Here is a 25,817-nt window from a genome sequence, read left to right as displayed (position 1 = left end):
CAAATTTATGAAGATCTGGATGAAATGTCCAGACTTTGCTTTATTTTGTGGATGCATTTTGGCTTGGGAATCAAATGCTGACTCTTGTAGAGGGAAACCTAGAGGGAAGGTGTGCTTCAGGTCCCACGCCGTCCTTAAAGATACAGGATTATTCTCGACATTATTTGAGCATTATCCTGCAAACTCTTTTGGTATTCCCCAGTGTGCCACGGGGTGGTCAGAGAAAAGATTACATTGAAGCATATAATTTATGTGTGAAGTTTATGTGAACTTAATAATAGGCCATTAGTAAATATGGATCTCGTTCCATGAAATAGTGGCGATGGTGCCATAGATACTGTTTTAAAAAGGAAGAGAAGATTGTTGCAAAAAAGTGAAGCTTCCACTTGTGTGATGTTAGGATAATAGCAGAACATCCCTTGTAAAGAATTCTGTGATAGTAATTCCTTCACTGTGCTTAATAAAAGAATGGATTACATTGGATGTTTACAGAATTGCGTTTATGAGTCTGCACATCTGTCTTTCTCTGCAATGGGTCCTGCTCGGTTGTTGTAGAAGTGTTTTGGCTGATATCTATTTGTAGGGAATAAAATATAGCAACTGGAATTGCGAGGGTTATAAAAGCTGCTTTAGTCCATGCAAAGGGACCACTACTCAGTTATTTTTCCAGGTACTTCTGTGTTTAAATTAGGATTTATATTTTGAAGTCTATTCCAGCTAATATAAAATCAAGTAAAGTTGTTTTAATAAGGATTTGGGGTACCAAAAGACAATGTAAACGCTGCATTCAGAACTTGCTCATAATTTTATCTCACTCTTTTTCTAGGGTAGATTTATAGGTAGTTCTTGCTTAACAATCATTCATCTAGCAACCGTTTGAAGTTACGATGGCACTGAAAAAAGTGACTTACAACCGGTCCTGTTACTTATGACTGTAACAGCATCCCAGCAGTCACATGATCTCAATTTGGGCGCTTGGCAACCGGCTCATGCCGATGAACAGTTGTGGAATTCTGCAGTCACACGATTGCCGTCTGTGATCTTCCCAGCAGGTTTCCAACAAGCAAAGTCAGTGGGGAAACCACAGCAGGAGGCTTCAAGTTGTGGACATATGATGTCTCATTTAGCAACTAGGAGTGATTCACTTAATGAATGGCAGAAAGGTGGTAAAATCAGGTGCACAAACAATGCCTCTATTAATGACCGTACCACTTAATTTTCCAGGCCTTTTTGGGGTTGTAAATCAGAAACTACTCGTAATCTTTGGAAATCCAATTAGGAGCCTGATAGAAAGGAGCTTTTTCATTGTTCAGGATCTTGGCCAAAGACTTTATAAAGGATAACTAACTCAAAAAACATTAGATGCCTGTTGAACCTTTGACCCAGGAGGATTGCTTTTGATGCGCTTTTATAAGAAGCATCTTCCTCTCATAAAGTTAGGACCTCAGTGCATTAAACCCTGGCAACTTCCTTCAGGGCCTTTTTCTTTCTTTACTTGATACGCAGAAGGCATCATTTGAGTATGACTGTTCATTGGCCATTATACAGACTAAGAGAGTTGGAAGGGACCTTCTAGTCCAATCCCCTGCATAATCAAACATTAATGTTTGAGTTTTGTGTTTACTGGATGAAAAGACGAGTGGTGTTTCGTATGCTTTTCCCACAATGTGAGGAAATTTGCCTTATAATGACTGAGTAGAAGTAACTACAGGTAGTTTTCATTTAGTGGCCATAATTGGGACAGTCAGCTTGGGTCTATACGTCAAGTGAACCCGCCACTGTGCTTAGGGTCTTAACTTCAGTTTTCCTTTGCTATACAGATCTGCAAAGGTTGTAAATGTGAGGATTGGTTGGGAAATTACTTTTTCATTACCGTCATAATTGCGAACAGTCATTGAAAGAGGCAGTCACTAAACGAGGCCTATCTATACTGAAAACAAGCAACAATGGAGATGCAAGTCGCTGGAGACAATAGATGAATGTCTCTTAAAAGAAGCTGGAACGTCAGCTCTCCTGAAAAAAAGGGCTGTTTGCTTGGTGATATTATTTATGTGTGTATGCATGCGTTTGAATTACTGTGGGTGCAATCCCTGAAGTTTTCTTAGCAAGATTTCAGAAGTGCTATGGCCCAAGAACACCTAACTTCCTGCCTCAGATGGGACTAAAACTCACTCCTTTTGAAGCCTTTGAACACAATTTTTGTAGTTTTTCTTCTCTCCCAGTTTAACTAACTCTTCTTTTTACCATCCTGCTTCTTTCTTTTTTTTTCTTTTGGGAGGGAGAGAGTTGCTGCTCCTTTTGGAAGGAAGGAGTGTGAGTGGTTTGTGTGAATGGTTTATGAGCGGCTTGTGTGTATGAGACAGAGAATGATAGTTCATAGATGTACAGTACATGGGAGTTAATTTTTAAAATAGAGTTTAATTAGTATTATTAGAGTAGAATAATTTATCAGCATCATCTTAGCCGTGGTCTAGCCACTGCAGGATGAAGGCCTCTTCTGCATGGTTCCAACCCAGGGGTAGGCAACCTTGGCTCTTTTATGACTGGTGGACTTCAACTCCCAGAATTCCTGAGCCAGCATGGCTCAGCTTGGAAACCTCTCCCTTTTCCCTCAGCATGGCTGGCTCAGGAATTCTGGGGGTTGAAGTCCACAAGTCATAAAAGAGCCAAGGTTGCCTACCCCTGTTCCAACCAATACAGTCCTGAGCTTTCTTTTGCCAATTGGGCTCGTAATACTTGCTGATGTCGCTAATCCATCTTGTTTTAGGTCTCTTTCATGGACACTTTTTATCAAGTGGGATCTGTTCTGTGGCTGCCATGCTCCACTTGCCATCAGGTGCTTCTTGCTATGTGCGACCAGCCTGTTTCCATTTCAATTCTTTTACTTTCTTCATGATATCACATATGTTTGTTGGTTCTCTAATCCACATGCAGGTCTTTTTTATCTTGTCTTGTGATGCCAAGCATGAATCTTTCCAGGGCTCTTTGTGCCACGCGTAGCTTTTGTATCAGTTGTGAGGTTAGCGTCCATATTTCATCAGCGTATGTTAGAGCAGGTAGTAGATACTGTTCAAAATTTTTTTTCTCTTCACGCATAGGGGGATGGTTGTTCTTGAAAATTATGCTTAGCTTGCCAAATGCCTGCCAACCACATTAAACATGCCGTTCAATTTCTTTTATTGTATCACCTTCCATTGAGATCCGTTGGCCAACTACGTCTGATTCTTCTCCAGATAAATTAGCATAATTGTTCCTCTCCAGTAGAACAATTAATATTCATTAAAATAATATGCATGATAGTTAAAATATTTTCCCCTGTTCCTCTTCGAGATACGTGCAATGTGTGCACACAGGGTTACAAGCATGCAATACTTGCACATTTTTGGTTGGGAATAGAGAAATCTCCCAGCCTGGTTTCCGTCGAAGTTGGTAATGCTAGTTTGACGAGAAGGAAAGAGCATAGCAAGATTATCCGATGTGTTTACATGTATCTATATATCTCTCTGTATATATTTCAAAACTGTACTCGGAATTTCCTGATGAGTAAATAGGGGACATTGCTAATTCCATCAGACAGCAAGCATAAATTAATGGCAGACAAATGTCAATAGCAACCTTTGTACATGTGCTTTTTGTTCTCACTGCCCTGTGGTACCCTGAGGTGTTTAAGTATGGGAAGCTGGTGGCCATACATAATATTTGCTGTGGGAAATGACAATGCAGCATTAGGGTACTTGTGACAGTCTAAAGTAAAAGTAGGAAGCAGCTCTTGGTTTTGGCTCTAGGTCTGTTGTAATTAGCTGTATTTGACTCAAATCAAAAACATTTCTATAGAATTGTACTAAGTGCTTCTAGTCTCTGTTATCTGAGTGTATTTGTTGTTTTGGCATCTTCGTGGTCTATGACTGCCTTTGAAGTGAATACATGATACAGTACTAGTATTCTCTGTGTTTTTGTAGGGTGCTAGCTTTTTCTCTATACAGTGACTAAAACTTTCTCATAATTTATTTTAAAATTACCACATATTTCTGATGAGGATTGAAGTCACCTTGCTTCATGAAAAGTAATTCTCTGACATACTGTCTCCTGTCTCTTTTAATACCTTGAGTCATAATGCAAGTTGGTTTAGACAAGATAATGTAAGATAGAATTTTCTTGATGTCTTACGAAGCAGACAATAGTTTATAAAACTGTTGACTGGTTCTACTTTTTTAAAAAAATAAGTCTTCTGGTCAATTTGAACTGAAAAAATACACCTGCTTGTTAGAATTTGTTTGTGTACGTGTGTGCTTATCTCACTTTATTTGTTTATATCTCATCTTTCATCCTCCTAGTTTAAGATAGTGAACCAAAGATATGTACAGTATGTGAGCAGAATAATGTGGTCCTTGCTAACTCAAACATTGTACAAATTGTGTCAGTATGAATGTTTGTAACCTTCAGTTGGAACAAATGCATCATAGAGCAATATTTTTTGAATTAGTGTAGCTCATGTGGGCTAACTTACAGAAGGTGTCCAAAATCTGAGACCTAGAACCCCATGGGGTTGAAATTTGGCAAAGCTGTGTCTGCTTTAATGCTACTGCATCACTGTGCTACTATGGTCAGCTGCAGTCACATGATCATCATTATTTCCAATATTCCCTGCCAGCTTCCTACAAGGGAAGTCAAGGGTAAGTCCCTCCCACTCCCACTGATTTTTTTGCTGACCTTAGTCATTCTGCTTGTCTGTCTAGGTGAGGAAATATCTCTGAAAAAATGACCCAGTAGGTCATTGATTGTCTAGCATTCTTATAAAACATTACAAGGCTTGACACTGAGCTTACAGTATCCCCAAGGTTGTCCCATGAGTTCGAACCTGCCCCATCTGTACATTCAATGCAATTGCTCATGGTCCCCCCCCCCAAATAAGGATAAAAGGATGATAGCCCAGAGGTGTGTCTTCTGGGTGATAGCCCCCATGCTATAGAATATCTTGTTCTCTTGAGATGGTAGAAGTCTCCATTCTGGTTGTATTCCACAAGATTGTAAGGGTCCTTTGATTCCAGTGAACATGTGGACAGGTAGTGAATCAGGACCACATTTGCAATGGGCAACTTTTTATTGTAGTTTGTTAGTACGAATTTGCATTCTGTGGTGCTTTATAATTTTCTGTAGGTAGGTCCTCACTTAGAACCACAATTGGGACCAGGAATTTGGACAGTCGCTAAGAAATGGGGTCACCAAGAGGAAAAATCATGCAATCGCAAGTGAACTTGCAACCTTACTTTGATTCTTAAATCAAGCAAGATAGTTAACTAAATGAAAAATTATGTGACCATGACTTATGGTTTTACTTCTGCTTTCCATACTGCTTCAGAATTTGACCTGTGTGAAATTTTTGTTGGTTTGTTTACACACATGTCTGCACTTATATATACCCACGAGACATGTTAATTATCCCCTCTTTAATAACATACCCCGACATCACTGCACTTGTTCCCAGTATTGTAAAATGGACACTGAAAAGCTGTCATGACATTTTTCTGAGTGACATTTCAGTGTGGCTCCCATAAACTGGCACTGACAACGTTTGGTTTTCATTTTAACACTCTGCATTTACTTAACTGACATTGCAATAAGATGTCTCTGACATGTTGAAGGCTGATACAAAAGAAGTGGGTAGCAACATAATTAAAAGCTGCTACAACCAAGTAAATCCTAATTCTGATCTGTCCCTCAGCATTCTTTCTCCCTCAAGGAGAAATTCATTATCTGGTAAGGCCTCTGGTGCTACATGTCTAAGAGTCTGAGTACAGTTTCACACCTGATGTCATCCCGGTCCCATCTCTCTGACTAGGTCCAATTTTTATATGTGAGCCTTATTGTTTGTTTGTTTGCATCCCACTTTTATTATGTTTACAAATACCTCAAGACAGCGAACATATCCAACACACCTTCCTCCTCCTGTTTTCTCCACAACAACGCTGTGAGGTGAGGTGGGTTGGGCTGAGAGAGAGGGACTGGCCCAAAGTCAACCAGGTAGCTTTCATAGCCAGGTGAGACTTGAGCTTACAGTCTCCTGCTTTCTAGCCTTGTGCCTTAACCACTAGAACAGACTATAGCTCTCCAGTTTGGTCTAGTGCAGGGGTAGGCAACCTTGGTTTTTTTATGATTCGTGGACTTCAACTCCCAGAATTCCTGAGCCATGCCTACCCCTGGTCTAGTAGTTAAGGCATCATTACGTCTACCTTTGGTGCAAACAGATTTTGACACTCCATGTTTCCCCCAAATATGTAGAATTCTTTATTACTAACATATGTTAAATGCATAACAACAATAATAATGATGAGGATGATGCAATGCTGATTTTTTCCCCTTCCATTTTCTGTATTAAAATGTGGCTTTCTTCATTCACTGTAAAATTTTAATTTTCTTAATATTGCTACGCCAATTGATGCTTTTTCACTGTGTTACATTCAACAGCCAATGCTCCGGAATCTTGTCATAATGCCGACAAGTCCCTAGATAGAACTCAAGTGGGACTGGGATTGAACCATTTGTGTTAATGTTTTAGCACTAAAACAGTGCCTCTGCTCTCTCATTAAATTAATATAGGCAAGTCCCACCTCATTTATGGGTGATCTGCTCTTTTGAAATCACATTTCACTTGTGACTATTTTGTAGGGAAGTAGAAATGGGGAAAATTATGAAGATGTGGTGGGGGGAGGACAGAGTGGTTTGAAAACATTTGGTGAATGAATCCTGTTCCTTTTCAAAACAAGGGAATGATGGAGTTGAATTAAGTATTAGAGCAGTGGTTCTCAACCTTTTTAATGCCGCAACCCCCAACCGGTTGTAAGTCGAGGACTACCCAACCGGTTGTAAGTTGAGGACTACCCAACCGGTCATAGGTCAAGGACTTTCCCTACCCGGGAGCGCCGCGCATGCGTGATGCCGCCCCCTGCGCCGGCCGAGGAGTAGCTGGCAAGCGGCAGAGATGGTGCAGGCCGACCACCCGCTGGGCCACCAGCTGGCCCAGCCCAAGGGAGGTAAGGCACCCGCCGGGCCCCATGCACGCCAGCAACCCTCCCTGTGCCTGCCGGCCTCCCACCTCCCACCCCTGGCCCTCTTTTACTTACATTTTTAGTAGTTGCTCAGCAGGGAGGGGTGGAAACTTCCAGACAGCTCGCCTTCGCTGCAGACAACTTGCAGCAACGTTTGCAGAATGGGACTTTTGGCGGGCTCAGCAGGGCAGAGGCAGCCTGGAAAATTCCTATTGGCTTTTGAAAGCCAATAGAATTAGACTCTATTCAAGAGAGTCTATTCTATTGGCTTTCAAAAGCCAATAGAATAAAAGGGAGTAGCACAGCTAAGGAAAAGGGGGGAAAATGGCGGACTGCGTTGTTTGGCAACCCCCATGAAATGGTCGTTCGACCCCAAATGGGGTCCCGACCCACAGGTTGAGAATCACTGTATTAGAGCATCTTCACTGGTGCAGTCCAATATACTGTAACGGAGTCATGATAGTAAAATGGGGCTGTGTTGAGACTCTTAATCCTTGAGTTCTTCTGTTTCGTAATATAATATAAAGGATGGTCCTTCCCTGAAACTAATGCATTGTTATGAGCTTCAAGTATTTTTAACAAACTCACTTTTCTCCATTATGATGAAATGCCTACATACTATTATTCATTACTTAATGATTGCCATGTTTAGCGACCATTCAAAGTTACATTGATGTGGATGGTTTTTCACACTTACGACCATTGCAGTGTCCCTAGGATCACAAGATTCGGGCACATTTCAATCAGTTGGCATTTATGACCATCACAGCATCCTGTTGTCACGTGATCGTTTGTGTGCTTCACCAGCTGGCTTCTGACAAGCAGAATCAATAGAGAACCCAGCAGTCAAATTGGCAAGACATGGTCACGTGATGTCTTGCTTAACCACCACGAGTGACTTGCTTAACCACAGCGGAAATGAGGTCATAAATCCATTGCAGTCATATGATGATTCGCGAAGCAATCATTCTGCTTAGTGTGACGGAGTTGCTTGTTCCAATTGTGATCATTAAATGAGGACTATCTGTATATGTGCTTGTATATACAGTAGATTTTTGTATTTAGTTACAGGAATGAAAAAGAAGAGGAAGGCACACAACTTGAGCTATATTTTAAGTAACTTCACAAATGCATTATTTTTTTCATTTGTTTCACCTTCAGCCTTGATTTCAGTTCCTTTCTCAGCCTCTTGTTCAACTGTGTTTCCACCAATTTTTCTTTACTGTCACATGATAATTTGTACAGATTTTCAACTCTCCTGCTCTTAGCCATTTCCAGGTCTTGTTGTTATTTGACTTTTTTTTTTAATGTGCAGGTTATGTAATACTTTGTCTTGCCACATCTCTTTTCTGTTCTTCATTTGGTCTTTCTTACAAGCCAGTTTGGTCTCTCCAGTAGTCAGTAAACCTTCATGGTGTACTAGCTTCAGTGCATCTTTTTCACTGTCCCCTCTTTTTCTTCTTTAATTGTCTGGTGTTTACTTGCAATATTCCACATCCCTCTCTTTTCCTAAGTCAGCAGAGTCTGTCAACATTGTTGCATGGATGAAGGGCGTGATTCACTGTCATTATTCATTTGGTCTTCCTATCCAGGGCTTTTAGTTCTGCCTGAGTCCGGTCCACTATTCCAATTGTGTATGTAATGACTGCATTTCCCAGATTTTAATTGCCTTGACGATGGTGTTTCCTCCACTGAATTTAGATGATAATTTTTTTTCATTCTCTCGATGCATTCAGTTCTAATCTTTTTTAACATCAATGTACTTAATTTCAGCTTGAAGGATGCCAGGTATTTGTATTGTATCAAATTGGTATCCTACTCTATTTGTGTAAGTATACCTATAGAAATATTTTCTGTTTGTATATCCTATTTGTATCCTATCTACGATGACTGTTACTATTGGTACTATCTTTGCTTTCTTTTGCCATAGTCATTTTATTATTACTATTATTATGACAGGTTGCACAGTCAGCGAGATGTTTAGGCTGGATCTGGTCTTTGTTATTATTATTTCATTCTACCTTTTTATACATTTTAGTCAACGGAAGAGAACATACTTAATACTTCTGCCTCCTAGTTTACTCACAACAATAATCTTGCAAGGTGGGTTTGGCTGAGAGAAAGTAACTGGCCCAAAGTCACCCAACTAGCTTTCATGTTCAGGGGATGCCTGGAACTAACTGTTGTTTGGCAAATTCATTGTACGAAGATACCTTTCATACAATCCAAGACCAATGATGTTTCCTCTCTCACATTTAATATTGTTTGTTTGATTGCATCAGACCAGATGAGAAATCTGGAGAAATTTGACATGCTGTTCTTTGAACCAGAGGTGGCCTGAGAAGAACACAGTATTACCATAATAAAAATTTGACCCCACTGGGGCTAAGACAAACAACTGCATTTGTTTGTTGCTTTGTTTGGTTCTGATGCAGATAGTCTTTGACTTATTACAACTGAGCCCAAAATTTCTGTTGCTAAGTGAGACATTTCTTAAGCAAGTTTTGTCCCATTTTGTGACATTTTTGTGTCACAGTTGTTAAGTGAACCACGGAAGTTGTTAAGTTAGTGACACAGGCTTCCCCATTGATTTAGCTTGTAAGAAGGTAGCAAAAGGTGATCGCATGACTCAGGGACACTGCAACCGTCATAAATAAGAGTCAGTTGCCAAGTGTCTGAATTTTGGTCACGTGACTTTGGGGATGCTGCTTAAGTGTGAAAAACTGTCGTAAGTCACCTTTTTCAGTGCCTTCGTAAATTTCAGTGGTCACTAAGTGAACTGTTGTTAAGTTGAGAACTACCAGTATTAAAATCCTTCCGTTCAGATTCCTGGAAAAATAAAATCTAAACCTGCAAAATAAATTCAAGAGTCTAGTTCCACGTTTGCAGTATCTATTTGGCACTGACAAGAATTATTTTAATACGGTTACTGTAAATATATGCAGTCTCCCATTTTGCCCAGTTCTTCACTTTCACCAGACTTTGTGAACGGCCCTGTATTGGTCTTCCTTTACTTGACAATGTCCACAAGTTAGACTTGCAACTCCTAAAATTCCCAGCCAAGGCAGCCTTTGAATTCTGAAAAAAAACATGGTCCCCGGCATCTGGTGAGGGACGGCTACCCACTATGCTTTTCATTCTGTAGTTGCCATGTCAACTATACAAACAGTTCTTGTAACAGAAGAAGAGTAGCAAGAGTTCCTTATTTTAAGCTCTGATTCAAATGCCACAGTTATCTGAACAGCTAACCCGTTACATAAGGCAAAAGAATAAGACCGGAAGAAAATAAAAATGAAAATAAATCTTTTTTTAGGATCAGTTTCCATTTCTGTCTTCCGGATGTATCTTTTTATAATAACTATTTCCTTGTTCTCACTTAAAATGGAAGGGCTCCAGATGTCTTTTTATTCTGTGGATCTGTTTTTGATTTAGAGACCACGTTCCTCTCTAAATGAAAGGAGTTTTTTTGCTAACACTTCCTTAATAGGAAGCTATCCCTGGAACTTCTACACTGTTATTTATTGTTAGTGAAACATCTTCCGCCAATCTTGGAATTCCCTCTGCATGTTCATGGATGCGGTGTAGATGTGAATGTGCAATTTTGCTTTTAGAAAACTGAAGATCAGATTTTATAAAGACTGCTGTTCAGAGGGCACATGCCCAAACAGAGAACTTTAGTCAGATATTTTTAACGTTATGAACAAAATGCTTGCCTATTTTCAAGTTTCTTCAGGATACCTCATTTGTGCCCCTGTGTATTTGTGTGTGTGTGTGTGTGTGTGTGTGTGTCTGTGTGCCTAACCTCATTTTCTTCCATTTATTTAGTTTGCAGTTCTTTTAGGTTCTTTGTCATCTTCCTCTAAGTATGCAATTTGTCCCATTTTAAATCATTTATTAGGCATTTAAATACAGTGAACGTTTTCATCCATGTTCTTGTTCTCAGTTTTTCACACAGATTTGCTCTGAAGTTCCTCCCCCCCCCCCCAGTCCCACTTAGATTCATTTCTTCTCCTTCCAGCAGGTTGGCATAAGAAGAAGTTTTAAAGACAGGTTAGGAGAGGTGATGAATTCTGGGAGGCATTGATCCTTTTTCTACATTTTTGCCCTTTTGGGTTTTCTTTCTTTTTTTTTTTTGAAACGGATTACTTGCTTAGTGTCTGGGTGTTGCTGAAGCAGAATCGGAAAGGGACGAACTTTACATAAATCATTTATACTGAACACTTGGTATGCCGGTTACATAAATCAACAACAGTATCCATTACCATTCTCTCCCCCCCTCCCTTTACCAGTATTATCTTGATGTGGCTGGTCCCAACATTTGGGCATGCTGAACCCTGCCTTCAGAAGGCTAGCATTTGGTAATTAATTATGCTGGGCACATAGAGCTTGGCCCTTGCTACGGGGAATAATTGCTCCCAGCCAACAGACAGGGTTTTAACTTCAGTGGCAATAATAAATAGAAAGTCTCAGGTGATGCCACTATTTTAAAGTAATTAATCATCTCCACTCTTCCTTCTCTCCCTCCCTTCCTCTCCCCCCCCCATGTGCTCCCTTCCATGTTGATTCCCTCTACCTCCAAGTAGGAAAATCCAGCAATAAATCTTTAATGATATATATGTTTGAAGTGATCTGTTACCTAACCCTTGGGTTCCCCCCCCCCTTGTGCGTACCTTACATGTCCAAAGATTTTTTCCTTCACCCGCATACTTATTGTAAACGCTGCAAGTTGTGAACTTCAAGTGTGCATGAAAGGACTGTTATGTAGGAAGGTAAAGCTTAGCAATAGAATCTCTGAAATATCGTTAACTTTTTTTTTTAATATCATGCTGTACATGTGCTAATAGAGATGCTTAATTAACACCAGTGGGGCTGTCAAGAAATGCATCTTTCAAAGAGGTTGTATTATTGCCATCTCTGCCTTCTCCAGTACCAGAAAGTGGTGCCTTGTTTTGGACTGGATGCAAAATACATGCATTTCAGCTGTAGCATATAAGTTCACCACTGGATAAGAATCCCAGCCCTCTGCAAATGTCTGCGCAGTTTCCGCTGCGTTTTTTTTTTATTATTATTTAAGGAGAATATGCTACACTACAGAGAGTCTGTGATTCTCTGGATATTTCTTGGTAGATCTGACCAGCCATCATGGCTATTCAGTGTGACAGGGACAGATGTGACAGATTGGTTCTGACACCCTTCCATACCACAAATCAGTGGCTGGAGGTGACTCCTGTCCTTCTGTGATTGTGCCCCCCCCCCAACTCCCCCGCTGCAGGACAGCACAATGATGCACGAATGAACCTTGCCATCGCCCTCACTGCTGCCAGGTATGGGGCTGCCATAGCCAATTACACTGAAGTGGTGCACTTGCTGAAGAAGACGGATCCAGAGAGCGGGAAAAGCCGGGTTTCTGGAGCAAGGTGCAGGGATGTTCTAACAGGTATGTCCTTTGGGCTCTCCCTGGCATTTATGAAGCCCCTTGTCTCCAGGTAGCTTGCTCTGGCAGGTACTGGGTGTGTGCGTGTGTGTCTTTCTGTTTTTCAGAGACCCCCTTCCTTTTTATTCTTTCTGGGGCTGGGTGGCTGCCAAGATTCTGCCTGTAGCCCTTCACTTCAGTAGCTGCCCGTACTTTGAGTGTAGAGGGAGGAAGCTCTGCTACCCAGAAAGGCATTTTACTCCGCCTTAAAAGAAACGGGGAAATCCTTTCCTCCTCAAACTAAGTGCAGAAAGGTGGGTGAAGGGAGAGTGCAGTTTGTAAATATCGCTTAGCTGACAAAAAAGGCATGTTTCCAAAGTGCAATGGCATGTCATTACCGCCAATCATCCTTAACTTCTGTCAGGCTTTCATTCAAATCCTAGTGCTTTGGCAAGCTAAGTTGTGCTTTACATCCAAGCCCTTCTGTCAAGCAAAGCTGACGTTTTGAAATGCCGGGTGGTGGTGGTGGTGATGGTGCATTCAGCAATAGTACCATTTAACAAATTTCAGGGTTTAGGAATGTCATTAAATAGAGAGATCGATAAGTAAAACCAAATGATGGGGCCGAAAAAGGAGGAAGTTGCTACCCTTCTTTTCTACTTCTTTTCCCTCGTTTGATGAGTCTGATCTTCACTTTTTAAAGATTGGGGAGTCAACGTACTCTTGGCTGAAAAGTCACCTCCGTTCTAATTTTGCATAGGAAAGCGAGCTGCTGGGTTCTGCGTGCACGGGTACGAGTCTGAGTGCGCGTGTCTCTGTACACACACACTTCACAATAGATTAACTTCATGGATAAATTAATAATCCAGAGACTCAGTGACGGGGGAAACAAATGGAGTATGTGATTGATGCTGTTTTCTTTCACAGGGCAGGAATTTGATGTCAAAGCCAAATGTGTTATCAATGCTACAGGACCTTTCACAGATTCTGTGAGGAAAATGGATGAGCGGGAAGTACCAAACATCTGTCAACCAAGTGCAGGTGTTCATATTGTGATGCCCGGCTATTACAGGTAACAGTATTCAAAGCAGAGACCATTTGTAACAATCTTAAGATGTGAATCTAGTAAGAGTTGGGGCAGGGGGAATCTGAAGAAATCGTTTTCTGGCTTAAATGATCCATGTTGAATTCAGGCCTTCATTTCTTCCCCCCCACCCCCCACCCTACCTGCTGTATGGAAAATTATTTTGAATGAGTTAAACATAATCCATCACTTTTACTAAGGGGGGGAGTTTATATAGGACAGCTAACTAGTCTTTTAATGGTTGTTCAAAATGCCCCCGTGTTAAAATATCCTTGCAACTGGAGGAGATAGCTGGAGTTTTGAAAGAAGAGTGGAGCCCATTCCCTTTACCCACCCCCCTCAAAAGCCAGAGTTTTCCATATCTGTATGATTTGGGCAACAAATGTCTTTGGAAGAATGCTAACTGGACAATTTTCGTAGAGGGCTGACTTAACAGATGGGAATATCTTCTCCTTGCCTGAAACAACAAAGGCTCTAAGGAGTTGTGTTCTGTCCCACATTGCGTTCTCTCTACCCTCTCGTTGGTGAGGTAATTCAAAAGAGGGTATTGGCCATAAGGAAGCCCTAGAGAATCTTCAGCAAGTTGTTGCTGGCTCAGCCAGTGTAGCAGACAGTTAACCAGTTTTACACAAATAGCCTAAAAATTACTGCAGCCCTTAGTATTCACGCAGTACATTCAGTTGTACTATATGAATGCTAAATATTACCACTAATAAGGAGTTTCGTTCAGATGTGCCCTTCTGCTTGTGGCAGGGCAGTGTTTCCACACCATATGTTGGAATACTGAATGAGAAAATGAAAATCCCAAATGTTCTGCTTGCTGAAGAGGCTGTGCCAAGCCTTGGCCAGGCAGAAGTAGCAGGACTATTGTCCCGCTCTTCATTGCCCCTCCTTGCATAAACGATATATGTCATGGCTTAACTAACATCGCAAACCCCTTTTTTTGTGTCGGACAACTGGGAAACGGTTGAAATATGTTCTAGGTTGATAAATAAATATGCCAAATTCCTTTGAACCTAGGGCTTATTAATGTATTGGGAGCTTTTCTGTAGAGCTGCCTCTTTAACGTGACTGGAATAAATCTGCTTTGCCCAAGTGCAGCATCTACTTTATTTTGTCATATAGCCCAGGATTTGGTTTCCAGCTTCAGTTCTAATAGAATTTGCCTTCTTGGTAAAGGGAACTTGCTATAAACCAATTTATAGATTCAATTGTATAAAAATTCAGAATGGGGAACCATAGGATTAGTAAAGCATTGCTTTTCTTACTTGCATGGGTCCTTCAGCAGCTGCAACATCATTCCCCCCCCCCAAAAAAAAGAATTGCCACTGTTCTGTGTAAAAGGGGTGAAAGGACTTCAGGTAGTTCTTCACCTAATGACGACAATTGAAGCCAAAATTTCTATTACTAAGTGAGTCAGTTGCAAAGTGAGTTTACCTGCATTTTATGGCCTTTCTTGCCACAGCTGTTAAGCAAACCACTGCTTAACAGTGGCTTCCCCATTGTCAGAAGGTTGCAAAAGTTGATCACATGACCCTGGGACACTGCCACTGTCAAATATGAACCAGTTGCCAAGCATTTGAATTTTGATCACATGCCCCCATGGCGGGTTGCTGCGACCATTGTAAATGTGAAAACTGGTCATAAGTCACTTTTTTTCAGTGCTGTTGCAACTTTGAGGGTCACTAAACAAATGATTGTAAATTGAAGACTACCTGTATCTGGTTCTCTTTGTGGATGCCGCTTCTGGAAATCCATTCTGGGCCTGGGCAACAAAAAAATCAGCTACCGGTTCTGCCAAAGTGGTGCAAACCGGCTGAATCCCACCATTGCCTATATAGTATATTAAAAAACAAATTTGCTGGTCAGTTTTATCAAGAAAGAGGTTGGAGATGCCCAATGCTGGTCTTTATCTCCCAGTTTTAGATAAAAATCAAGAGGGTGTCTGTACATAAGTGGGACATGTTGGCTTACTTATTTGTCATATACTCATTGTCTATCTCCATCTTTGGCCTATTCTCAGCGTTATCCAATATTTGTGATTTCTTTCAAAAGCAATTGCTCCCTAGATACGGCATTCTAAGACTACTGATTTCATCCTAGAGATTGATAAATCAAGGAATGTCTCTGTATAATAAATAAATATGTGATGCTGAAATGTAAATGTATGTATTAATTTAGCAGTCGTTTCTTACCTCTGGTGTCGGTCTGAGTCTTGTTAAAGAAAATGCACGTCATGCCATTAACAGTTACTCATCTCTTTGGAAAAGTACTTTGACATCATCTGGGTGAAATGATAAATAGTTTTAAAGGCATTTTATGTGTAAATGTACCTTTGATTTAATTAATTTAATGTTAATACACTGCAAGCATCTCCCATCGGGTTTTTTAATTTTTATATTCTTCATTAATAGTCCCCGTGTTCTCTCTGCACTCATTAAATTTATTCTTCCAATGCATGTTTTCACTTAAGCAGAAACTGTATGGCTTTTTCTCACCCCAGAGATACTGGCATGTAATCTCTGAATAATTTTAAACCTCAATCCAGTGGATGTTGCTTTTAGATTGACTGTCATTCTGCCTGTCAGAAAATGGAAAAACAGGCACTTGATCCAAAGAGTCAATTTGTGCAATCAGAGCCTAAGCTATGCGTTCAGTTCCCTAATCAGTCATTAACTTGAAATGCTAAAAAGAAGTATGGATAACAGAGATACAAAGGATAAAGAGCTAACAGTTCTCCAGATGCTGAACTATTAGCCCCAGTAGCCTCAACCAGCATGACCAGTAGTACTGGTGGCTGGAATTGGAGTTTAGAAGTACAGAGATGGGCAGTGGCTCCTCTTCCCTGTTGTATGCCAAGCTTTTTGATTCCTCTGAAGCAGTGAATAAATGGTAAATATTATTATATGGTGAATGGTGGATATTATTATTGTCATCTGGAATCAATCTATTTGGCAGCCGAACCCTGGTAGTTATTCAAAATATAGTGGAAGCGAGCAAGGCTATATGAAAGTTAGCCCTTCTCTCGGGTTCTAGCTCCTCTAGCTCAGTGGTTCTCAACCTTTTTAATGCCGCGACCCCCAACCGGTCGTAAGTCAAGGACTAAACTGGTCGTAAGTTGAGGACTACCCAAACAGTCGTAAGTCGAGGACTTTCCCTGCTTGGGAACACTGCGCATGCGTGGTGCCGCCTCCTGCGCCGGCCGAGGCATAGCTGGCAAGCGGCAGAGACGGAGTAGGCCAACCACCGGCTGAGCCACCAGCTGGCCCAGCCCAAGGGAGGTAAGGCACCCACCGTAAAAGGGGAAAAAATGGCGGACAGCTTTGTTTGGCGACCCCCGTGAAATGGTCGATCGACCCCAAATGGGGTCGCGACCCATAGGCTGAGAACCGCTGCTCTAGCTAAATCGGTGGCAGTCAAAACAAATGAAAATTATCTCCCAGCAGCCTTTTCAAAAACGTACTCAATCTACAGTTCAGATTCTTTTAAGGCAATTTAGAAACCTCATTTTGAAACTTGTCAAAAGTTTTTTTTTTTAAATAGTTTGAGTCTGTATATTAAATTTCTTAGTTTCCTGGCTTCTTTAAATCAATAGTGATTTCATTTTGAAAAGTAATTACTTATCTGCCATAGTTTACCTTGCACAAGTCCATGTTGACACCTACTTTTTAAGCTGTTCTTCTCCAAATGTATCCTTAAGCTATATATAAATATCATCTCAAAGACTTAGTGTAGAAGTTAGACTTCGAGTGTATATAATTGTCATTATCTCTCTGAGGAGCATCTCATGCATATTTTTCTGTTACCCAGACCTGTGCAGGGAAAAAAAAATACAATTATCTATAATAGCAAATGGAATTTCTATTTGGATTGGTGAATAAAAATAATATAATCTTTCTGTATTTTTATATTTCTAATATTTTAATCATGTTGTTTATTGATGTATATATTTATCTGTCATATTAAGGAACTGCCCATCTCCCTCATAGAGGCAGATATATCCCCCCCCCTGTATATAATATATACAAGTGATTTTAGTATAACTCCAATCCCTTCTAGCACTGATGATGTTAGCTAGTTGGGTAATGAAATGTCTGCAAGAAAACAACCAAACTCAGAAAACACAAAGGATTCCACAGTAGTGCTACTTTAAAAATTGTATTAGTACCATCATGGCTGAACTAATGCTTTACATCACAGTAGAGCTAGTTCTGTGCAGTAAGCAATGGCTATTGAAGATTATAATCCATGTAACTCAGGTGGTCCTTTTTGTTTTAAAACCCCCTTCTCAGTGGTGGGATTCAGCCGGTTTGCACCACTTCGGCAGAACCGATAGCTAATTTTTTGTTGCCCAGACCCAAAACGGACTTCCGGAAGCGGCATCCACACAGAGAACCCGTTGTTCACATATTTGAATCCTACCACTGCCCCTTCTCCCTAAGAAGCACGGAGAGAGATATTAGCCATTAGCCACCCAAATTATGCCTTTCTCATGGAAATGGAGAACCTTTGGATCCAGTAATAGAAACTCAACTGCTTCCATTGTAATGCCTTGTTGAAGGAACACTATAAATAGGCACCATTGGCAGCGGACCTCACTGTGTATGGAAATAGGCTGCCAGGAAGGAGGGCAAGCATGTTCTACTTGCCTTCCATCCTTCCGAGGTCAGTAAAATGAGGACCCAGATTGTTGGGGGCCATATGCTGAGTCTGTAAACTGCTTAGAGAGAGCTGTAATAACTATGAAACTGTATATAAGTCTAAGTGCTTATTGCTATTACTAGGACATGAGCACAAATCCACTTTGCTAATAGCTAGGAAAGAGAATGTGGCATAGCAATCTTCTTTCTCATTGGTGCAATTATAGTTCATAAGTGTGTGTGTGTGTTGATGTTTCTTATTTCTGTTAGAAACATTATAGGAATAAACAGTGGGATGCTCTCTTAATCTGCTGGTACCTTTCTCAAAACACTTGGCTGGCCTCTGTCACAAAGTATTAAAGAAAATGGAAAACAAATGATTTGGCCAAGATCAGAACCAGAGTGAAATAGTTTAGATCATGAATTAATCATTTGATTCCCCATTTGATGCTACTACTAAATACCTCTTTCACAGAAGGCAAACCAATTAATTTCTCACATATAACTGGCCCCAAATGGCGTTCCTTCCAATTAATGTGCACCTTCAATATATATTATTTATACATTTCCGTTCATCTAATTCTCTGAGTATTTTACTTGAGAAAGTGTTCATTTTCCTTAATCTTGTTCCCAGAGCAAAGAATAACAACAGTAAATAATAATAATTATATGGAAGAAGAAATCCACTGTTATATCAGTCATGACTGGAACCCTTGGAGCAATATCTAAATTCAAATTTTGAATGTATGTATGTATGTATGTATGTATGTATATGTGTGTGTGTGTATATGTCTATATGTCTTTGGTTATTCGGGCTTTCTCCCGCGTAAAATTGGAAATGTCTTGGCGACGTTTTGACGAAGTCCCATTCGTCATCTTCAGGCTGGTGTTTTCGGCTTCATGCTTCTAGGAGCAATGTGTGATCGTAGCTGTTTCTTCCTTTTAACTGCCAGACCTACATACAAACACCCGCGAAAACCTCAGAAAACACACACACACACACACACACACACACACACACACACACACTCACACTGCTTGGAATTGCCTATATCCTTAGGCAGTATCTTAATAATTCTTACATCCTTAATTAGGACTTGAGTTTATTAAGTTTTCACCAGTGTTAGATTGTGAATCTAACTGCAGATTACTCATCATCATCATCTCACCCCTGGTTTTTGTCTTAAGGCCTTTTGTGATCAAGAAGGATTTTAATAATTTGGAGAAAGAGAAATTGCCATCCATCTACTGTTAAAGCGGAAGACTACAGATACTTGCTTGAAATTTTGTTCTTGAGAATTTTGTGAATACTTGTGTCTTATACCACGACACTATACCACTTATACCACAGTCTGAGGAGATATAGTGGATAAATGCATGTGTATATCTATGATGTGCCAGCAGGCTCTGAAACTTGAGGAACAATCAGTTTGTGAACTACATCCCTGAGCTATAGGGGTTCTTCGGCTTGTGTCACAGGTCTTCTTGCTGCTCCCTTGTTGCAAGTGATGGTCACACTTGGATCCAAATCTGCTGCAATTTGCGCATGAAACACCTGTCAATATTAGATCCAAATCCATGATTGCAATATTGCCTATACCAGTGGTGGCGAACCTATGGCACGGGTGCCAGAGGCGGCACTCAGAACACTCTCTGTGGGCACGTGCGCCATCGCCCCAGTCCTAGGCCTTCAGCTGGGTTTTATAAAACCTTTTCGCTTTAGGCCTCCGCCACCGTATGCAAAAAAAAAAAAAAAAGTTTCAATCAGTCAATTTCAACTTCTCGCGGGAAAAAAAAAGATCTTGCAAAGTTGGAATTGATTGATTGAACTTTTTAGTCCTACTCAGTCTGCCGTTACCACCGCAGCCACGTCCACCCAATGGGCCACACCCAGCCAATGGGCCACGCCCACCCGGCACTCGACGATGCATAAGTGGGTTTTGGGTTGCAGTTTGGGCACTCGGTCTCTAAAAGGTTCGCCATCACTGGACTATACTCTTCCATTGTCTCTGGTGCACTTTTTAATAATGTAGTACTCATTGCTATTTTGCTTTAATGAAGCTTTTACAAAGGAACATTTTCAAAGAACCTGGGAAGAGAAAAAAAAGTAATATTTTTGTTGGCTTCTTCTAGCCCTGATAATATGGGACTTCTTGACCCATCTACTAGTGATGGACGAGTGATTTTCTTCCTGCCATGGCAAAAGATGACCATTGCTGGCACTACTGATACTGCAACTGAAGTTACCCATCACCCGATACCTACAGAAGAAGATATCAACTTCATTTTGACAGAAGTACGCAACTATCTTAGCTGTGATGTTGAAGGTAATTTTCAGTAACATTAAAATGTAATTTTATTCTTCTCTTTAAGGCAGAAATATATAACTTGTCCATCACAAGAGCACATGATCCCTGCCTCCCAGAGGTTTTTTTTAATCATAATTGTAATTTTTTATGCAACAGACAGGATCAAAATATATACTTGGAAGAGTAACTGTACTAATTGTGCTTCATTTTACATGTAACTCATATTAAAAACATACTTTTAGAAGTTCCTTTGCATTATGATGCCTCCCTTGGTTTAGATAAAATTATATATTTTGATCCTTCACCTGTAATGTAAGCCAGTTTCTCTCCCCAACCCCTACTTCCATCAGTAAGTTGGAAGATAAGACTTTCTTTGGAACTCCACAGTGTCAAATGAGTTCTGCTAATAGGAGGTACCAGTTACACACACACAAACACACACACACTGCTAGCAGTTCTGCCCTTGTCTTTATTTATAATGCTTCCATAGTATCAATGGGGATACCTTCCCTTATCAATTAGGATCTTCTGCAGGGAATATCTGTGCTATCAGCACTTCTGTGAAGTGTAAATTCACTGTGAAGTGTAAAAGTGTTTATGAGTCTGAATCCTGATTTTTCATATCTAAACTCCACAGCACAGCCCTGCTACACATTGAATAATTGCTGCATGCACCAACTCACTTTTCTTGTATAGCCAATCTATTAAGAGTCAGGATTTACAGCACTGGCTTTCTGTCATGTCCTTTTTATTCTAAACCAAGATGATACAACTTGAAGAACCTAGTGTTGCATGTGACTCTCAAAAAGCCTTTAACTTTCAATGTAGCAAAACCTAATTTTAATTGAATTAAGATGTAAATTAAGGTTAGTCCCCATTAACTTTTTAAAATGTGGTCCCATCACATTCCTTAAAGAGCCACTTACCTTTCACCTGCCATTGTTTCATTTTTTAAAAAATTGCCTGAGTTTAAGGAACACACTTTTCTGCTGTGTTCTCAAGTAATTTTTTTAATAAAATACATTCTTTCTCCTCCTTCACTCCCTGAATTATATAACTGATAGAAAACAAATTGAACTTTGTCGTTTGTTTATTTAAGTAGAGATGCACCCTAAATGATTTTCTAGTGATTTGTCCCTCCAGAAATGAGATTTGATAACTGGGAGACCTGAACAGATTTCATTACCAAGTTCCTTAATTATCCAGCTTCTTTAAAGCGATTCTCTAAAAAGATTCAGACTCTGACTTGCCCTTTGTAGATTTATACTCATAATCGTAATCTCTTTTTTTTAAATAAAAAAGACTGAACGTTCTAGATTGCTTGTTTGTTCTTCCTTGAAATGAATAATTGATAGTTCTGTTATTGTTGTAGCCATTAAAGGAAAATGGTCTACAGGAGGAGGAGGGGGAAAAACCCATTATCATTAGGGCTTTTCTTGCAAAAATTAATAAAAGAGCTGAGGATTGTCAGGCAAGGTGGCTGGTTCTGCTAGGCTACAGCTTGGAGAATTGATTAGGGCAGCATTTGTTTGTTTGTTTGTTTACTTAATTATTTACAAGGCAGTTCTGCAAAAGTAGTTTTCTTGAGCTTTTTAATGCTTTTGAAAGTAACCAACCTGAGCTGTGCACTGTTTTCCTCATGTGTAATTAGTTGTGTTTATAGATTGTCTGTTAGAGAATTAGCAATTGTGCTGGCCGTATCAACTCACGGCAGACCTGCCTTTTTGCTGCCAAAGACAGTGGCAGGGTTATCAACTTACACAGGCTTGGATGTGTTCCAGCTGTTTAATTATGGTGTCACACATGCTGCTTTTTCTAGTTTCATTAATTTATAAATGTAATATGGTATCTTATTTCAGTGATTAGCACTTCATTTTGGTGGCCTAAACAGGCTGGCAGAACAACATTGATTTCTCAGATTTCTGTTCTTTCGAGATATTTTTACAAGGCGTTTTTAACACCTTTGTGAAAGTATTGTCCTTAAAACAATCCTCCCCACATGCACACTCACACACAAAAGCCTGTGTAAGAGTTTTTAGTCCACTGAAGGAAGATCACAGTGGTAATTTAGACTTCCATACCTACATTTTATTTATGGGGAATAGGCGGTACACAGATGATAGAGAGCTAAGAGAGAAACAGCCTTGTGTGTTTATTTGTTTTACTTTTAAAGAATTATGTAAATGCTTATGTGAGTTGAGAGGTAATTCAGGGGTTGCCAACCGCCGGTCTGTGGACCAGCACCGGACCATGGCATGCCAGAAAGCAGGCCGCACAAACAAGCGAAGCCCCATCTGCGGGATCCAGGCAGCACACAAAACCACGCCCCCTCCTGTCCACGGAAAAACCTCTCTCCACAGAACTGGTCCCTGGTGCCCAAAAGGTTGGGGGCCGCTGAGTTAATCATTCAATGGATTAGTAACTCAATAGGAAGCAGGAAAGGGAGATGAATTTGTTTTCGCCATGAAGTATAATATTGTCATGGTCATATTCTAGAGATGTCAATAATAATTGGATCAAGGTATAGTCCATTTTTAATGTTGCGGTATTAGGCTTCTACAGACAAGTTTATACTGTTCCACATAAAATTGAAGGGCATGAAACACAGAGATTGATCACATTCTGGGTTGGGGCAAAGAAAGAACTTGCATACTGTTGATTGACCTCATGCTCAGCTGTATGGGAGAATGGCATATGTTTTGAAGAGTGTATAAATATGTTAATCACACAGGTCAATTTTTTGAAAGGAGAAAAGAAAAAAACTGGAAACTTGCTTTTTATTTGCTATGATAGGGTCTTAGAAAGCAACGGCAGCTGTAGCTGCATGTTTCTTTCCTTTCTTTTGTTTTTCTTATGTGTATTCAACTTTTCTTCTTCCTTTTCTTGGTTGTGGAAATCATAATTTACCATTGTCTACCCAAAATCGCAAGTGGAGGAAGAAGCACATGAGCCTGATTTTTTTTTTTAAAAAAAACAAGGAATACAAAATGGGTGCTCACAGTCCAAGGGTACTTCCCATAGCCTTTCCTGAAATTGCAGAAGTCCTTGACCAAGCAAGATTTTATTCAATTTGCAATAATATTTTGTATACATCTCTGCCCCCACTCCCAGGACGTTGTGGCCATCAGCTTGCCACTCAAAAACCATCTACGCACAGGCAGCAACAGAAATTATGCTAATTGTTTTAAAGTGAGTGTAAGGAATCAACCACAGTAGATCTAGGACAGCAGGGATTTCCTGTATCCAAGTTCACATTCCTTTTTTTTTTTTTTTTTTAAATACGGACCTTCATAATTTTCTCTAACGTTAATGGCTTCAAACAGAACTGGGGAAAAAAAACTCATTAAAAGCATCTTGCTATTTTTCAGACTTTCTTTTTGCTATCAACTTTGAATTTGTTCATAGGACAGAAGGGAAAAATGATGAAAGGCTGACTAGAGAATTATACATAATAGAAAATAAATTCAAAAAGAAAACAAAACAAAATATATTTTTTCATTCTGGCTCTTTGGGTGGAAAATTTGGGTGGGTCCTTCTTTAATATTCTTACGCTTTCCTCTTCAATTTGGATGCTACATTTCTTTCCCCATCCTAAGAAAAACACATTAGTACTTTTTTTTATGTTTCTCTGAAATATTAGTAACTAGAAACAATCTAGAAGAAGTAAACTACAGAGAAAAATGATGGATGAACCTTTCTTTCTTTTTGACTCAGTGACATGTGAAAATAAACTGCTCTAGTGTTATCTCTGTGACCCCTTGAGGTGGTCTACAGGAAGCCAGATAACTTTAGTCCTTAAAAAAAAAAAAAAAAAAAAAAAAAAACCAAGGAAGAGAATTTAAAGAGTAAAAACAGCAATTTCAATTTTTTTGACCTTTCTGAACTGCAAAATGTGCCTGACAAATTCTGCCTCTTTCCACAGAGAATGATGACAGTACTCTTTCCTGAGGTTTTGGCCAAATAGAATAATGAACAATTCCAGACTAGTTCATAAAAATCGTCCTATAAAGTTCCTGGCCAGGCAGATTGTATTTTCCACATAGTAAGATTTATGAATTCACTGGTTAACTTGATTTTTCTCTGGAGGCTAAAATGCTTTGTTTATACATGTTGACAATGAGTTGCAGTCCATTTTCACAAATTCAGAATTTACAATGGTGTTTTCCTAAGTTAGCAACTGTTAAATTGTGTCATGCAATGTAGTTAGTTCTTTGAATTATTTAAATACAGATTGAGAGGAAGCTTTGGGGATATTGATTTAAGAGTTCCTGATAATAGTTAGTGATCTTGTATAGATGATATTTGTCCCAAACAATGAGGAAATAAACTCAAAACAATAAGGGAAATTCCAAAGCTCTGAATTAGGTAGAAGATCCTAAAAAAATGTATCAAGAACTATTTGTAAACATAATGTCCAAATATTCATTGATAGACCTATGTGAATGAGAAGTTTGGCAAAAGTAAGCTGTATGTGTAATTATTAAACAATAGAGGAAAGCTAAATATATAATTAATTGCTTAGCCAGGGGTGAGTCAAGATTGAATCATAAAAAAATAACTGTTGTAAAAAATTGTGGAAAATCTTATTAAGTATGCCAATATTGAGGTCAGATTTTGAGATTTAGGACATCGTGATTTTTGCTTTTCTTGGACCAGACTTCCAAGTTACCTCACTGGCATCTCTTTTTTTCCTCAGAAAACCTATTTTTTAGCTTTATTACCAAACTCCTATATTTTTGTCTTCTGCTTAATTATTTGTTTAATTGAATCAAAAGATGGAATTTGTACTGAGTTTGTATCTCTCTTTCACTTTGCCTTTTCTCATTAAAATTCGTTGGAACTAACAGTATTCTTTCCCCAAGACGACATTTTAAAAGCTGTGATTACTTTCTAACCTAGCAGCATTTAAATCATATTATTTTGAAATCCTTTCCTCAGATGGTATTTCTGACTTCTTTTTTAAAAATTTTCTTATTTTGTTTTCAATTACAGTGAGGAGAGGAGATGTTCTGGCAGCATGGAGTGGAATTCGTCCCCTTGTGACGGATCCCAATTCTAAAGATACACAGTCCATATCTCGAAATCATGTGGTGCATGTTAGTGACAGCGGCCTTGTGACTATCGCAGGTACTAGGATGTTGCTTCTAATTCTTTTCTTCCTTGTTGGAATTATTTCTTAGTGATATGAAGGAAACTGGTCAGATACATATGCTGTGGTTCTCAGTTCTGAAATATTAGAAGAAGAGTTTGAAAACTGATGCCCTCTAAATAACGTGGGTGACAGATCCCATCAGCTTTATCCAATAAGTGCAGTGTTGTGTTAGG

General features: G+C 39.6%; 1 protein-coding gene across 7 annotated transcripts in view; it reads left to right on the top strand.

The window, feature by feature from the left end:
* Positions 1-25,817, top strand: part of GPD2 (glycerol-3-phosphate dehydrogenase 2) — a 95,210-nt gene that overhangs the window by 51,598 nt on the left and 17,795 nt on the right. For all 7 annotated transcript variants that reach the window (XM_039335402.1, XM_039335400.1, XM_039335398.1 and 4 more), the window contains 4 exons: positions 12,319-12,483; positions 13,387-13,531; positions 20,317-20,510; positions 25,485-25,619. In XM_039335402.1, coding sequence (XP_039191336.1) covers positions 12,319-12,483; positions 13,387-13,531; positions 20,317-20,510; positions 25,485-25,619 — 639 coding nt within the window. The remainder of the gene's footprint in view (positions 1-12,318; positions 12,484-13,386; positions 13,532-20,316; positions 20,511-25,484; positions 25,620-25,817) is intronic.

The sequence above is a fragment of the Crotalus tigris genome, unplaced genomic scaffold (assembly GCF_016545835.1).
Source record: "Crotalus tigris isolate CLP2741 ecotype Arizona unplaced genomic scaffold, ASM1654583v1 scf7180000017641.3106099, whole genome shotgun sequence".
NCBI classification, from domain to species: Eukaryota; Metazoa; Chordata; class Lepidosauria; order Squamata; family Viperidae; genus Crotalus; species Crotalus tigris.
The sequence above is the reverse complement of the archived record's forward strand: the minus strand, read 5'-3'. Positions and strand labels throughout refer to the sequence as shown.